The sequence below is a fragment of the Amblyomma maculatum genome, chromosome 3 (assembly GCF_055883805.1).
Source record: "Amblyomma maculatum isolate TAMU_Amacu chromosome 3, ASM5588380v1, whole genome shotgun sequence".
NCBI lineage: Eukaryota > Metazoa > Arthropoda > Arachnida > Ixodida > Ixodidae > Amblyomma > Amblyomma maculatum.
In genome coordinates, this window is record NC_139346.1 from 167449844 (window position 1) to 167464046 (window position 14203).

General features: G+C 44.7%; 1 protein-coding gene across 1 annotated transcript; it reads left to right on the forward strand.

The window, feature by feature from the left end:
* Positions 1 to 1085: 1085 nt before the first annotated feature.
* On the forward strand, positions 1086 to 13559 carry LOC146196795 (uncharacterized). Its single transcript, XM_084597078.1, has 8 exons — positions 1086 to 1187; positions 1950 to 2007; positions 3868 to 3959; positions 4716 to 4745; positions 6176 to 6280; positions 7047 to 7094; positions 8506 to 8559; positions 13338 to 13559. Exons 1-8 carry the CDS (start codon positions 1086 to 1088, stop codon positions 13557 to 13559), a joined length of 711 nt encoding a protein of 236 aa, XP_084453204.1.
* Positions 13560 to 14203: the final 644 nt, after the last annotated feature.

Consider the following 14203-nt stretch of genomic DNA (forward strand, 5'->3'; position numbering starts at 1 on the left):
AACTTATATGCAGTTTCGTTTAATGGCCGCGAGTGCCGCCACTCTTCGTATACGCCTGAATTTTGACCAATCAAACCTCCGTGTTTTTATACACGGGCCCTATGGGAAGTTTCGCAACTGGTAGTATTGAAGAGCTCAGGGTTAATGCGGAGCTTGATGTCTATGTCGCTCCTGCCAAGTTGGGCAGCGTATATCGTGGTCTTCCACACACGCATGCGTCTGTTAGGTGGTTATTTTGTTGGCATATGACACAGTTGGGCGCTGATTGATGGGCCCGAGGCGCCCGTCCGTGTCACTAATTCGGATTACGTCACCACGCAGGTGCACGGCACCAGAACGTATGTTAAAGGAAATGTATACTCAAGAACGGTGAAACATAACGCTTTAAACAGTCATGACTCAGGAGTCATATAGTTTGTGCAACGTAGCGATACTCAGCCCTTTACATTGCATTACTTCTAACGTACGGTAAGGTATAGAGTGGGCACAAACATTACACGTTGCTATAACTCAGTTGTTAATGCTTTCGCATTCTCACACGTTAAGCAGTCTCGTGTATGTACCGAAATTTTATTGTGTTCGCTGTAGTTCTGGAGCATAAAAGGAGGAGGGAAAATTCCGAAACAAGAATAAACGAAGCTCGAAGTCGACCCTGTAGATTTGACGAGTGCTCCTATTACGTGGGTGATAAGAAACTTTCTTGTCATCTATTTCTCTTAGGGCATTTTGTTTTTCCTTTTCAGCACCCGTCATTCTAGAAAGACACCCTACTTCATTCTAAAAAAGCTGATAATGTTGCTGAACGTACTCGCAGACAACCCAGAAAAGAAACGGTCGCCAGCACTCTTGGCAACCTTTACGTGAAGCCCCATTTTGTTCATCCCGAACACTTAGGGATTTGTTTCTTCCGATTGTACTATGCTTTTTTTTTTTTTCGCAAACTTCTCATAAGGCATACTATAGAAAAGCAGGCAAACAGTTTTTTTCCAGAAACTACACTTGCGTGGCTGGCTTTTTTCTTGTGCGTGGTTATATGACGAAGACGTAGAAGAAACCAAACGGGCCGTCTCTGCCGGTAAGACACCATGAACAATCTTCAAGGGCGCAGTATCAAAGACGTCGTGAACAACATCACCGCCCGGAGACTCACTAGAGAGCACGTTGTCTGGCTTCTAGTCATATGCATGGTAAGTGTATGCACCGAGTACTTACACTCATTGGTGCTATCGCAGGTGCATGCCAGTCTTGGTTAGGATATAGCTGGGTAGATTTCGAACAGTGTGCACACTACCAACAAAACATGAACATAAGGCCGTGCTCCACAGTGTTTCTCTACGCAACTTGTCTTGGTGCAGTAAAGTGCGACTCATTATTTATCATTACACTCGTAAAAGCGTGAACTGGCCGTTACAAGGAAGAATGAGTCGACACACTGCTGAATTTATAATTTATCAATACGCCTTTATATGAGACATATAAACCAGATCATGGAGTTCCAGCTGCTATTCCGAGCAACATTTGCGTTGCACAGACATTACAGGGCTGAGAAATTTTTTTCGAAGGATCGTGTTTTCGAGGTCGCTCACTTCAATTTCTTTCTCTCTTTTGCTTCTGATTCGTCACTTCACGCCAGCCCAAAAGTATAACGTTCAACCAATGAGCTCGAAAGCAGGTGATCAAGCATTTTTTTTTTTTCTTTTCGTTGCTGCATTGTTTTAACGGATTTCAGGATTGGACCTTTCAAGTCATTTTGTTGCTTCGGTAGGCATATTTTCCCGCCTTTGAGCTAGCACAGTGATCACTATGCCTAAGTGCCCGCCTGACAACCATTGCCTGAGCGCGAGTCACATACTTTTTTTACGAAAGAGCCGAAACCTGATGAGGGTTTTTAGTGATTATACCTGTTCCTCTTGACCGCTGTTATTATTTCCTTGGTATTATCCCTACAGGGGATCAATTTCTTTTCCATCACGTTCTACGTCTTCGGCTACTACAGGAATATGTCGGGTACGTATAATGCATGGCCTACATAGGACAATAAGCACTCGCTGCTGTTTTGTTGATTAAACTTTGCAGAATTTCTGTTGCTGTTGTTTTTGCGCATCATTTAAACCATGAGCACACTGAGTGCGTACGAAACTGGACATAAACGCACATGAGCTCAAGGCACCTCCACTCAGGTAAAATGGTACCATAAATGCCCTTCGTTTCCACAGTGATAAAATTAATGATTGCTTGAATTCAGCTTGAATACCCCCCGTCCGCCTGCAGTAACAACAGCTAAAGTAGGAGTGATCGCGCTGTACGACAAGCTTCTCTTTTTGTATCGCACACAGGGCCAGGAATGGTCTTGAGGAATGCTAGGAGTGGCATGGAGACCTCCTCCTCTTTAAGCGGCAAACATCCCATACAAAAACCCAAACCACATCAGTCACTGCACTTACTATATTTCTTTCTGGATGGAAAAAGAATTAACTCAATCAATATGCGGTATCGAAAATTAAGATTGTGTGGAAGTAATGTCACATCTAGGATTGAAAACCTATATATTAGTCGACCAAAGTACGCATTAAGCGGCAAGATGGTTGCCCCGTACGCTTCCTTATCACACAGACAATGGAGAAAGGTATCATGAGGACGTGACACCAAGTATTAAAGCGTAAAATTGATACTAAAAGGCCCTCAACTATTTCTTGTTGTTTGATTTCTTTTTTTTTTTTTCTTCTTTTTTTGAAGTGCAGGCTGTCAGGTTATGCTGGTGACAGCAATTTATCTATTCCCGTTAGACATGGGTAGAATGACAAGCGCCTGTGATGCAATAGTGGTGCTCTTTTTCTCATGCATTATAGAGCTTCCTTAATGCTTACCATTTATGCAGCCAACCATGGGCGTCCAGAGAGGAGGAATGAGGGTGGCTTCCTTCAACTCTAGAATCTCGCTGTTTTTTTGTTTTTTTCGTTTGCTCCAGTAAAAAGATACATAGTCTGATTAGCACACTCAAGTCCCGCCTACCCGTACGAGACGTCCTTCGAGACAGCGAGACGACATTACACTTCACACACTATATGACTAATCTTGCCGGTCGTGTTCAGACAGTGAAAGACAGACTAGCTGTGCTGGCTACTGAAGATAGAGAACGATTCCTGGGGAGAACCGTATCGATCGGGAGGAATTCGTATCAATATTTTTTTAACTTGCCCACAATTATTTCGCATTACTCTTCACTTCATATCAATCGGATCATTGCAGTTGGTGTAGCTTTAAATATTCCTTCAACACGTAATGATTTTGAGGCAAAAGCTTCACTATAAGGCATGTATCGCCAATGTTAACCTGGGCGTTCGTTTATCCTTCAACGAGCCAGAGGTCACAGTTGTGGTATATACAGCTTAGCCATATGGTACCACCTCTGGTGTGCCACAACTTGACCTTTTACCTTCGACCTTGACATTTGACGGCAGAGACAACAATGTGTTCCCTCTTGTGACGGCATCCTCGACTCCATAGTCTCGCAAATCTCATCGCTGCACAATTATGTCTGCCGATAAGCATTAGCCAATTTCTCATAGAGACAGATGTTAGGCAGGCATTTCGCGTATCGTTTTCACCTAAGCTCATTGGCCATCGTGTAGTTACGTCAATGCAATGTTCAACGCTGAGTAGTCCGAACACAGTGGCGTCACTACAGTGACGCCACATGGGCTCTATCAGCGAAGATAAATATCAATAACCAATACAATATGAGCACTGACAAGAGCTGTCGCTATGTACCGAGTCCACAGTGATATTTAATTGTTTGTGCTTGTTCCGTGCTCTGATGCTGTACGTTTTCTCGGCTGCTCATTTTTATCTCTGTGAATCGTGCAGGCGCGGGGTTCTTTTACGACTTACTGCTCGGCGCCGAGTCGGCCGTGAGTCTGGCATCTGACGTCATTTTGTTCAACGTGCTCCAAGTGCCAGTACGTATACCAAAGGAAGCAAGACGCGCGAGTTGACGGCAGAAGGCATAACCAACATAAAAATAAATGTCGCAACTGCTCTCTCTCTCAGAAGGTGAATTAATGACGGCGCTAATGTATAAAAAATTTCAGAAGCTTTTAGAAAGCCATAGCTGTGCCTGAAGGCGTCCGCGTCTAAAAGCGTGCTCATTGCCCGCCCGCAGATATTACTATTTATAGCTTGTTTTGGGTACGAACGAACACTAAACGTCCTGAAGGGTATTCGATGACACAATCTGTCATTCTCGCTTCCTAGCTTAACCATACTTACTCTTGGGCGAGCTTCGAGGCAAGGTGTCTGACAAGGCCATGAAATGTTAGAAGCAGTAAATCGAGACTTTATCTTTTGCAGTCAGTTGCAAACAGGAAGAGATTCACGGCCACTTTTGAGCTGCAAGTCTGGATGCCAAGAAGAAAGAGAGAAAATAAACGGGGGGGGGGGGGGGGGGGTATTTGTGCATCATCTACTTTCCTCATCTAGAAACTTGTGGTTAGTGGGAGCTTATCACTAATTTCTTTTTTTTTTTTTTTTTGTTTAGAGAAAAATAGGGAGGTGCGTAGGCTCCGCTAATAATATTCATGACCCAAGAATCGGCTGCTGTTTCTTTTTCTTATCACCTTCAACGAAAATGTTGAAGCAAAACTTTATGAACACGAGGCAGTTCGTGCTAGTGAACTGATTACCTGAAATAATTTTTCTTTTTCTTTTTTTCGCAGGCGGACACCGCGCTTGCTGGTCCAACTCCTGTAAGTGCTTGAATAGAATTATGTTATTGCCTCCTTTCTTGTTGTATACCTTTCGCTGATAGCCGCATTTTCTCTCAGTCATTGACGAGATTCTTTAGCGAAAAAAAATTGCTGTAAAATGGGGAATTGAGTAGCGTTTGACTGCGCGTGCTTCCATGTTAAACTACTGTATCACTCCTGTGTGTTCTTCGGTTAACTTAACCAACTAATATACATGCCCTAGCTGTTAAATAGGTCGCGCAGCTGCCCTGATATATATCCTTGTGAGAGACATTGGTTGGATTTTGTGGACAAAAGGGCAAAGTATTGCGCAAATGCGCGTGTCTCAGTCGCATGGTGCTCGGCTCTGGCCGGATATGTGGGCGCTAAAGAAATCCAAGACAGCCAGGCGAAAATCGACGCAAATTCACAATAATTTCGTAAAACGAACAGAGCCAGTACAAACCTAAAAAAAAGAATAATTTGGACGTTTACAGTTATTGGCAAGCAAACGCCCGAATTTCGGATTCTTAGCTGCGCAGTATATGTAATGTATTCACCTTCCGTGAGACGCGCGATGGCACCACAGCGGTGCCAGGTTAACAGCGTGGGCTCTGAAAAGGTTGTTTAGCACGAAAGGTTTGACGCTCAAGTGGCTGGCTTGGTTGGTTGGTTGATTGGTTTATGGGGTTTAACGTCCCAAAGCAACTCAGGCTACGAGAGACGCCGTAGTGGAGGGCTCCGGAAATTTCGACCACCTGGGGTTCTTTAACGTGCACTGACATCGCACAGCACACGGGTGCCTTGCTTTTCGCCTCCATCGAAAAGCTGCCGCCGAGGCCGAGATTGCTAAGCAGGTGTCACTAAAATGAACATATAAAAGGTTAACCCAACTGGTTAGACTAGGGTTAGCTACAATGACACAAAAAGGAAAGCTCAGCAAAACGAAACTGCAACAGCCCCGCTGGAGTGGCGTAGTGGTTAGGGCGCGGGATCGAATCCTGGCCTCGGCGGCCGCTTTTCGATGGGGGCGAAAAGCTAAGCGCCCGTGTGCTGTGCGATGTCAGAGTACGTTAAAGAACCCCAGGTGGACGAAATTTCCGGGGTCCTCCACTACGGCGTCTCTCGTGCCCTGAGTTGCTTTGGGACGTTAACCCCCCCCCCCCCCCCCCCCACACACACACACACAAAAAAAAAAGATAATAAAAAAAAGTAATTATAAACCAAACTGCAACATGGAACTCAGCGCCTCAACAGATTGCCGCACTGCTGTAGTGGTCCGGTTCAATAATGAAAAGCAAGACGAAAGTCACCAATCCCTGTATTCTCCTTTTTATATTATTTAACCATTTAGGTAACCGAGAGTAACAAGGAAAAATTGGTGAATCAGGAGAATTTCTTCTCTTCGTAGAATCCAACAGACGCTTCCTGTCGTTACCCCTTATCTGCAGGAAAAAGTGGTGGATACCCTGCGCAAATTCATAATGGTGAATATCGGAACCATCGCAGTCTGCTGTGCGGGCCATTTGGCGGCCGCTCGCTACGTTTCCACTAACGTAAGTCCAAATTGCCCGTTCGTATTTCGAACTCACATCTGCTAATGTGGAACTAAAACCAAAGTTTAGTTACACAACAGTGCATATGTTCAGTGCCTTGCAAAGATCAGTTGCAGGAGTGCTAAACTTAAGTGGTCACAGATGATAACTTCGTAGCGCGATCGCAATTTATAATACGCCTGTCACCCTATGAAACCATTCTATAAGGCGCTGCGACTTCAATGATCTGAGAGACGGCATAAAGGCACTGTGAGTAAGCATTGTTCATATATCGGCACAGATAGACGCGGTGGTCAGGAGCGCACAGATTGACATCTTTATCAGCGAAGCAATCTATCGCCAAATCTTTTTAACCTCGAACTTGCCTGCTCGAGTTATTTTAATCTAACAGTCTGTAATATTTTCAATCCTCTATCATATCTGCTAGCAGGCATACTAAGAGTGAAATGCGGTTTTATGAAACCTACACGAAAAGCGGCAGGTTGGGGGAAATGCGGAATTATCACTCCGCTACATATATCTTTGTCGAATAGTCGCGGTTTTGTGCGCTAACGCGAATAAATAACAAAGCGCTCGTGTGCTGTGCAATGTCAGTTCACGTTAAAGAACTCCGGGTGGTCTAAATATCCGGAGCCCTCCATTACGGTGTCTCTCGGAGCCCCAGTGGCTTTGGAACGTTGAACTGGGTAAACCTATACCTAATCTAGCCAGTTTCACTGAGATACATTGATGCCTGCCAGTCGTACATGGGCGCATCTTTTTTCAGGTACGCGTGGAAGGAGCGCAGGATACCGACCAAGCATGGGCCCTGCGCGTGAGTGATAAGGCTATATAGCGTTGCACAACACGGTAGTGCATGCACACGCCGCGGGAGAAAAAAAAGGGGGAGGGGGATGGCATGTTGAGCCTGATAGCATATTTGACGCTTTTATCGTGTTTGACAATGCAGTGACTTCATTTGTTTGGGGCAAGTGACTATGGTCTCAGTATAGTACAGCAGAAAAAAATTTACTGGACATTCAATGATGCGGTAGTGAAAACTTTAGGGACGGCTTAGATGGCGCCACTATCAGCTAGTGCTTAATGTTTAGCTCCATCAAAGTGGGCTCTCTAGTGAACTGGGCACGGGTGAAGTAGGAAACGTAGAGGGGGAAAGAGAAACCGCTGCTTGTTTTCCACATCGTTTTGTGTATGGGGTGTATAAATCACTTTAAAATGCCTTGTTTTTTTTTGTTTTTTTTTGCTCTCGTTACGGACCTGAAAAAAAAAAAAGCAATCCACACGCTATGGCAGTGTGCTGGATGTCATGTGATGTCAAATTATTTACAATCGGCTTAAGCATCGGAACTCTCTCTCTCTCTCTGGTCACTATGTTGTATGGGAGGGGGAGGAGGTACTTGGCGATCGATGCGAGCTGGGACGGCCGAGTCGTAGAAAAGCGAGCGCGTGTGTCCGCTCCACTGAAAAGTCCGGAGGGAACTGTGAATTTCTAAAGTATATGATATTACGCGAAAGTACTATTTTACAGTACTTGTTGACATCGAGGACAAATAAGGTAGCGTTCTGAACAAATCTGAACGGACTGTCGCGATGGTTACTCGGTAGAAGTAAACAAATGTAAATAAATCGTTTGCAACGAAATTTACTTCCATCACACTTTATACAAGAAGCGCGAGTTTTAATTACACTTGAAGCAAGCGATCATGGAAGCACAGGAAAGATAATGAAGAATAAAACTGCACCGCAAGTTGATGAAACAAAAATATTTGAACGGTAAGATTGGTCTGCTTGGCAGGCTATAAGTAAAGATTTCCAATTTTTAAATCTCTAGCGGACGATTGGCTGAGTGAAATCGAACCAGCGTAAACGGCGAGAGTTCACGATATGCTCAGTAAACATTAGTCCGAACGTTGTCAGCTGTTTCATATTCATGCAGTCCCTACATTCTAAACGAGGTGGAGGGGGATTGGAAATGGAGGATTTCTACATCCCCCCTTGTATGTGTCTGTGCGGGGTCTGAGAGCAACAGAGAACTTTTACTATAAGCACGGGCAGCTGTGTTAATTCTGCGTCGAATAGGCCTGTACGCAAGGCTTTCGGCTAATGGGCTGAAGAAGGGGTGAAGAGAAAAATTTTACTTCGCACCCACTACAGGCAATAGGCTTCATTTCAATTCGCACGAACACTACTCGGTCTTTTTTTTTTTTTTTTTTTTGGATTCACAGAATCAGTCGTTCCTGCAGATGGCCCTCTTGTACATCATTATTGCCGCCGTGAAGGTGAGTCAGAATTCCAGTATAGTAAATTCAAGGGAGGATCGTGCATGCCAACTGACACGTTTCAAATTTCTCCGTGGCGCCCAGAGATCCCTTGTATCAGTCTCTGTTGACTCATTGAAAGCAATTTATTACACAGTACTCTGCTCACTCACACCAAGGTGGGACGTTCAGCTAATTCATCATCATCATCATCAACCTGATTATACCCACTGCAGGGCGAAGGCCTCTCCCATATTTCTCCACTTAACCCGGTTCTGTGCTAGCTGCATCCACTTGACCCCTGCAAACTTCTTAATCTCATCCCCCCACCTAACTTTCTGCCGCCCCCTGCTACGCTTTCCTTCCCTTGGAATCCAGTTTGTTACCCTCAGCGACCATCGGTTATCCTCTCTTCGCACTACATGTCCTGCCCATGTCCATTTCTTCTTCTTAATTTCTACTAGAATGTCGGTAACTTGAGTTATTTCTCTGACCAATTCTGCACGCTTTCTATCTCTTAATGTTACCCCTACCATTTTTCGTTCCATAGCCCTCTGGGTTGTCCTCAACTTAAGTAGAACTCTCTTGGTTAGCCTCCACGTTTCAGCCCCATAGGTGAGTACAGGCAAGATGCAACTGTTGTATACTTTCCTCTTGAGCGATACCGGTAAGCTGCTAGTCATAATCTGCGAGTGCTTGCCAAATGCGCTCCATCCCAATCGTATTCTTCTTGTTATTTCCTTTTCGTGGTCCGGATCTGCGGTTACTACCTGTCCTAAATAGACATATTCGCCTACTACTTCCAGTATTTCGCTACCTAATGTAAACTGCTGTTCCTTCCCGAGGCTGTTGAACATTACCTTAGTCTTCTGCATATTGATTGTCAAGCCTACCTTTCTACTTTTCCTGTCTAGGTCATCAATCATTATTTGCAGTTCATCCCCCGAGTTGCTTAGCAAGGCAATGTCATCAGCAAATCGCAGATTACTGAGGTATTCTCCATCTACCCTTATCCCTAACTGCTCCCATTCCAAGTCTCTGAATACTTCCTCTAAACAAGCTGTGAATAGTACTGGGGAGATTGTGTCTCCTAGCCTAACACCTTTCTTTATGGAAATTTTGTTACTTTCTTTATGCAGAACTATGGTTGCTGTGCAGCCACTATATATATCTTCCAGCACTTTCATGTACGGCTCGTCTACCCCCTGATTTCGCAATGCCTGCATCACCGCCGAGGTTTCAACTGAGTCAAATGCTTTTTCGTAATCAATGAATGCTATGTATAAGGGCTGGTTATATTCCGAGCATTTTTCTATCACCTGATTGATGGTATGAATATGATCGATAGTAGAGTACCGTTTCCGGAACCCTGCTTGATCCTTTGCTTGATTGCAGTCTAAGGTTGTCCTGATTCTATTAGCGATTACCTTAGTAAATGCCTTATACGTAACAGACAATAAGCTGATTGGTCTGTAATTTTTAAGGTCCTTAGAGTCCCCTTTCTTGTGAATGAGGATAATGTTTGCATTCTTCCATGGTTCCGGTACCGTCAATGACACCAGGCACTGCGTATACAGGGTGGCCAGTTTTTCTAGCACGATATCCCCCCCGTCCTTCAGCAAATCTGTAGTTATCTGATCCTCTCCAGCTGATTTCCCCCTTTTCATAGTTTCTAGTGCTTTCTTGACCTCGTCCTTCGTCACTGGTGGAACGTCTGACTGTTTTTCCCTACCGCCAATCTCATTACGGTCCTGACTACTTTGGCTACTGTAGAGATCTGTATAGAACTCCTCGGCTACTTTGACTATCTTTTCCATTATAGTGATGACGTTGCCCGCCTTTTCCCTTATCGCATACATCTGGTTTTTGCCTATGCCCAATTTCTTCATTACCGCTTTAAGGCTTCCCCCGTTCTTTACAGCATGCTCAATTTTCTCCATGTTATACTTCCTTATATCGGCCACCTTGCGCTTATTGATTAGCTTTGATATCTCGGCCAATTCGATCTGGTCTGTTGGATTGGAAGCTTTCATGCTCTGGCGTTTCTTAATCAAATCTTTCGTCTCCTTAAACAGCTTGCCGGTATCCTCTCTAACTATCCTACCGCCTACTTCTACCGCGCACTCAGTAGTGATATCTCTGAAATTATTGTTCCTTGCCTCTAGGGTAATGTCGCCATCCTCAGTTAGAGCTGAAAACCTATTCTGTAGCGAGATCCTAAACTCTGCTGCCCTCCCCCTCACCGCTAATTCGTTGATGGGTTTCTTTCTTACTAATATGTTGCGTTCCTTCTTCAGATTTAGGCTAATTCGGGACCTCACCATCCTGTGGTCACTGCATCGCACTTTCCCGATTACCTCTACATCTTGCATAATGGCGGGGGTCGAACACATTATGAAGTCGATTTCATTTTTAGTCTCTCCGTTAGGACTTTTTCATGTCCATTTCCGGTTCTTCCGTTTGCTGAAGGAGGTATTCATGATTCGTAAGTTATTGCGCTCTGCAAACTCAACTAGTAACTCCCCCCTGCTATTCCTAGAACCAATGCCATGTCACCTACTGCTTTGTCTCCTGCCTGTTTTTTTCCCGACCTTGGCATTGAAATCGCCCATTAGTACAGTATGCTGCGTTTTTACTTTTCGCATTGCCGATTCTACATCTTCATAGAAGCTCTCAACTGCCTGGTCATCATAACTACATGTAGGTGCATAGGCCTGTACAACCTTCAGTTTATACCGCTTATTAGGCCTAATTACGATGCCTGCAACCCTCTCATTATTACTATAGAATTCATCTATATTGCCCGCTATATACTTATTGACAAGGAAACCTACTCCTAGTTGTCGCCTCTCTGGTAAGCCTCGATAACACAGTACATGCCCATCCTTCAGTACAGTATATGCCTCACTAAGCCCTATGACATCCCATTTCATGCCCTCTATAGTTCCTCTAACAGCACTGCTAAGCTAGATTCACTAGCTAGGGTTCTAGCATTAAACGTTGCCAGGGTCAGTTTCCAATGGCGGCCTGTCCAGCGGAGCCAGGCTTTCTTAGCACCCCCTGCTGCGTCACAGGTCTGACCGCCGCCGTGGTCAGTTGTTCCGCAGCCGCTGGTGATTGAGGGCCGGGGTTTTATGGAGCTTATCATAGGAGGTTGGGGCCAATTACTGCACCAGGGTGGCCAACTCCTGTTCTGGTGAGGGAGTGCATTGCCGGAGGTGTTCACCGGCATCAGGTCGCACCCCAAACCTATTTATGCAATTCCATCGACACGCGGATTTTTTTCTTTTTTTTTTTTCATCCGGTGGAGAATTGCGCGGCACCGGGATTTGAGCCCCGGTCCTCTTGCATGTGAGGCGGATGTTCTACCGCTACGCCACCGCTGCTACTTAGTACTCAGCTTCTTAGTATGAATTCATCTTGAGCACTGACATCGTCCGTGCGCTGTGCGATGTCAGCGCACGTTAAAGATCCCCAGGTGGTCGAAATTACTCCGGAGCCCTCCACTACAGCGCCCCTTTCTCTCTTTCCGCTTTCACTCCCACCTTCCTCCCTTCCCTTACGGCGCGGTTCAGGTGTCCACAGAACGTGTGACAGATACTACGCCTTTCCTTCGTTGTGAACGAAATATTATTATTATTATTATTATTATTATTATTATTATTATTATTATTATTATTATTATTATTATTATTATTATTATTATTATTATTGTTATTATTATTATTATTATTATTATTATTATTATTATTATTATTATTATTAGCGTAGATACACGCACACAGAGTAGATGTACTTACAGATATTTACAAAGGGGTAGCTGACCAGACGAACAACTTCAGGCCAGCGGCATCCAGCGGCGCCCATCACGAATTACACACACTTCGTCGTCCTTGGGCCCGGGGTGGTAGTGGTAAGACGCCTGACTACTGTCCGGAATACCCGAGCTCGAACCCGACCTCGGCGGCTGCATTTCGATGGAGGCGAAACGAAGAGGCGTCCGTGTGCTGTGCGATGTCAGCGCACGTTAAAGATCCCCAGGTTGTCGAAATTACCCCGCAGCCCTCCACTACGGCTCCTCTTTCTCTCTTTCCATTTTCATTCCCACCTTCCTCCCTTCCCTTACGGCGCGGTTCAGGTGTCCACAGACACAAGTGTGGCAGATACTGCGCCTTTCCCTTCCTCTGAACCAGTTAATTAAGTCGTCCTTGCGCTCCCCACATTCCACACGTGAGCACAGAGCTTCCTCGTCGCCCCTTGACATTATTATTATTATTATTATTATTATTATTATTATTATTATTATTATTATTATTATTATTATTATTATTATTATTATTATTATTATTATTATTATTATTATTAGTAGTAGTAGTAGTAGTAGTAGTAGTAGTAGTAGTAGTAGTAGTAGTAGTAGTAGTATTAGTAGTAGTAGTAGTAGTAGTAGTAGTAAGGCGGAAAGAGAACACATGGACATGCAGGAGGCTCGCCGGGCAGCTACAAGTTTTAGAAACATGTTTTGGCCTTAATGCAGGGCCTAGCTTTGTGAAGATGGTCGGTGTCCGTCCAGTGCTTCGTCTGGATTCACGTTTCTAACCCTTTTCCGAAACCTCTTGCATTTCTTAGGGTCGAGCTCTTCATTTTCTTTTTCTTTAAGCTAAATAACATCGTCGATTGCGTCATCTGGGATGTTTATTTCCGCGTTATCGTTTTTTCGGTGTGTGAATTGAACGTGCACCAACTCTTCCCGTTTGCTCCCCTTCTCGACCTTCAGTTTCGAACTTCTTCCATTGTTGCAGGGATTCATCCTGTATCATATCTACCTCTTCTACCAAGAATGCAAGATTAACCCGCCTACAAGGGGGCCTATCTTTTTGCTCAACCCGTTGGTGCCGTTTCAGCAAGCTGTGGTCGTCGTTCAAAATGCGGTGCCTAAAAGTGGACCCCAGCCTGCCCAGACGTGCCGACCGACACAGCTGCCTCAGTCGCAACCGGCGCCTGCCGCTGTTCTTGCATCGTAGATTGCATCGTCAATTCGTTCTGAAGTAAATTACGTACAAGTGTTGTTTAAAAGCTGCTCATGTAATTGATTCCCTTGGCAATCTTGGATTTAATTCCACGGTCGCCGAATCACTCCACCACAAGGAATAACCTGAAAGAGCATGGGGGGGGGTCATAGCTCGAGCTATACTGGGAGTTTGAGTTTTCCAACTGGAAACTGTAAGATGATTTCCGGTTCAATCACCCAGCTGGAAATTTAACAGGTATTATACCTGTTCCCAGGTGGAAAAGCGTGGTCTCCAGCTGGAAATGTATGCGTCTTTTTTTTCCGCCCGGGCGTGCATGAGGTTTGAAATAATGCAAAGCACGTGTGCTTTTCACAGGCATAACCATTACAAACGTGTAGAGCGCGCACCGCCAGCGCAATCTAAAATAATCCGCAGACCTTCACAAAATGGCACCCCAGTTTCCTTTTTACTTTTGGGACACCCCTCTTTCCTCTAGTAGAAAGTAAAATAGCATAAAGCCACTTGATCACGAGCGCAATTTAGGTTTAATAAGGATGCACTTCATGCTAAAGCCTTAGTGTGCGTTTAATATGCACGTCAATATTCTGGACTCCACAGAACTTGATACATACTATATACATACTGTCGACATTCCG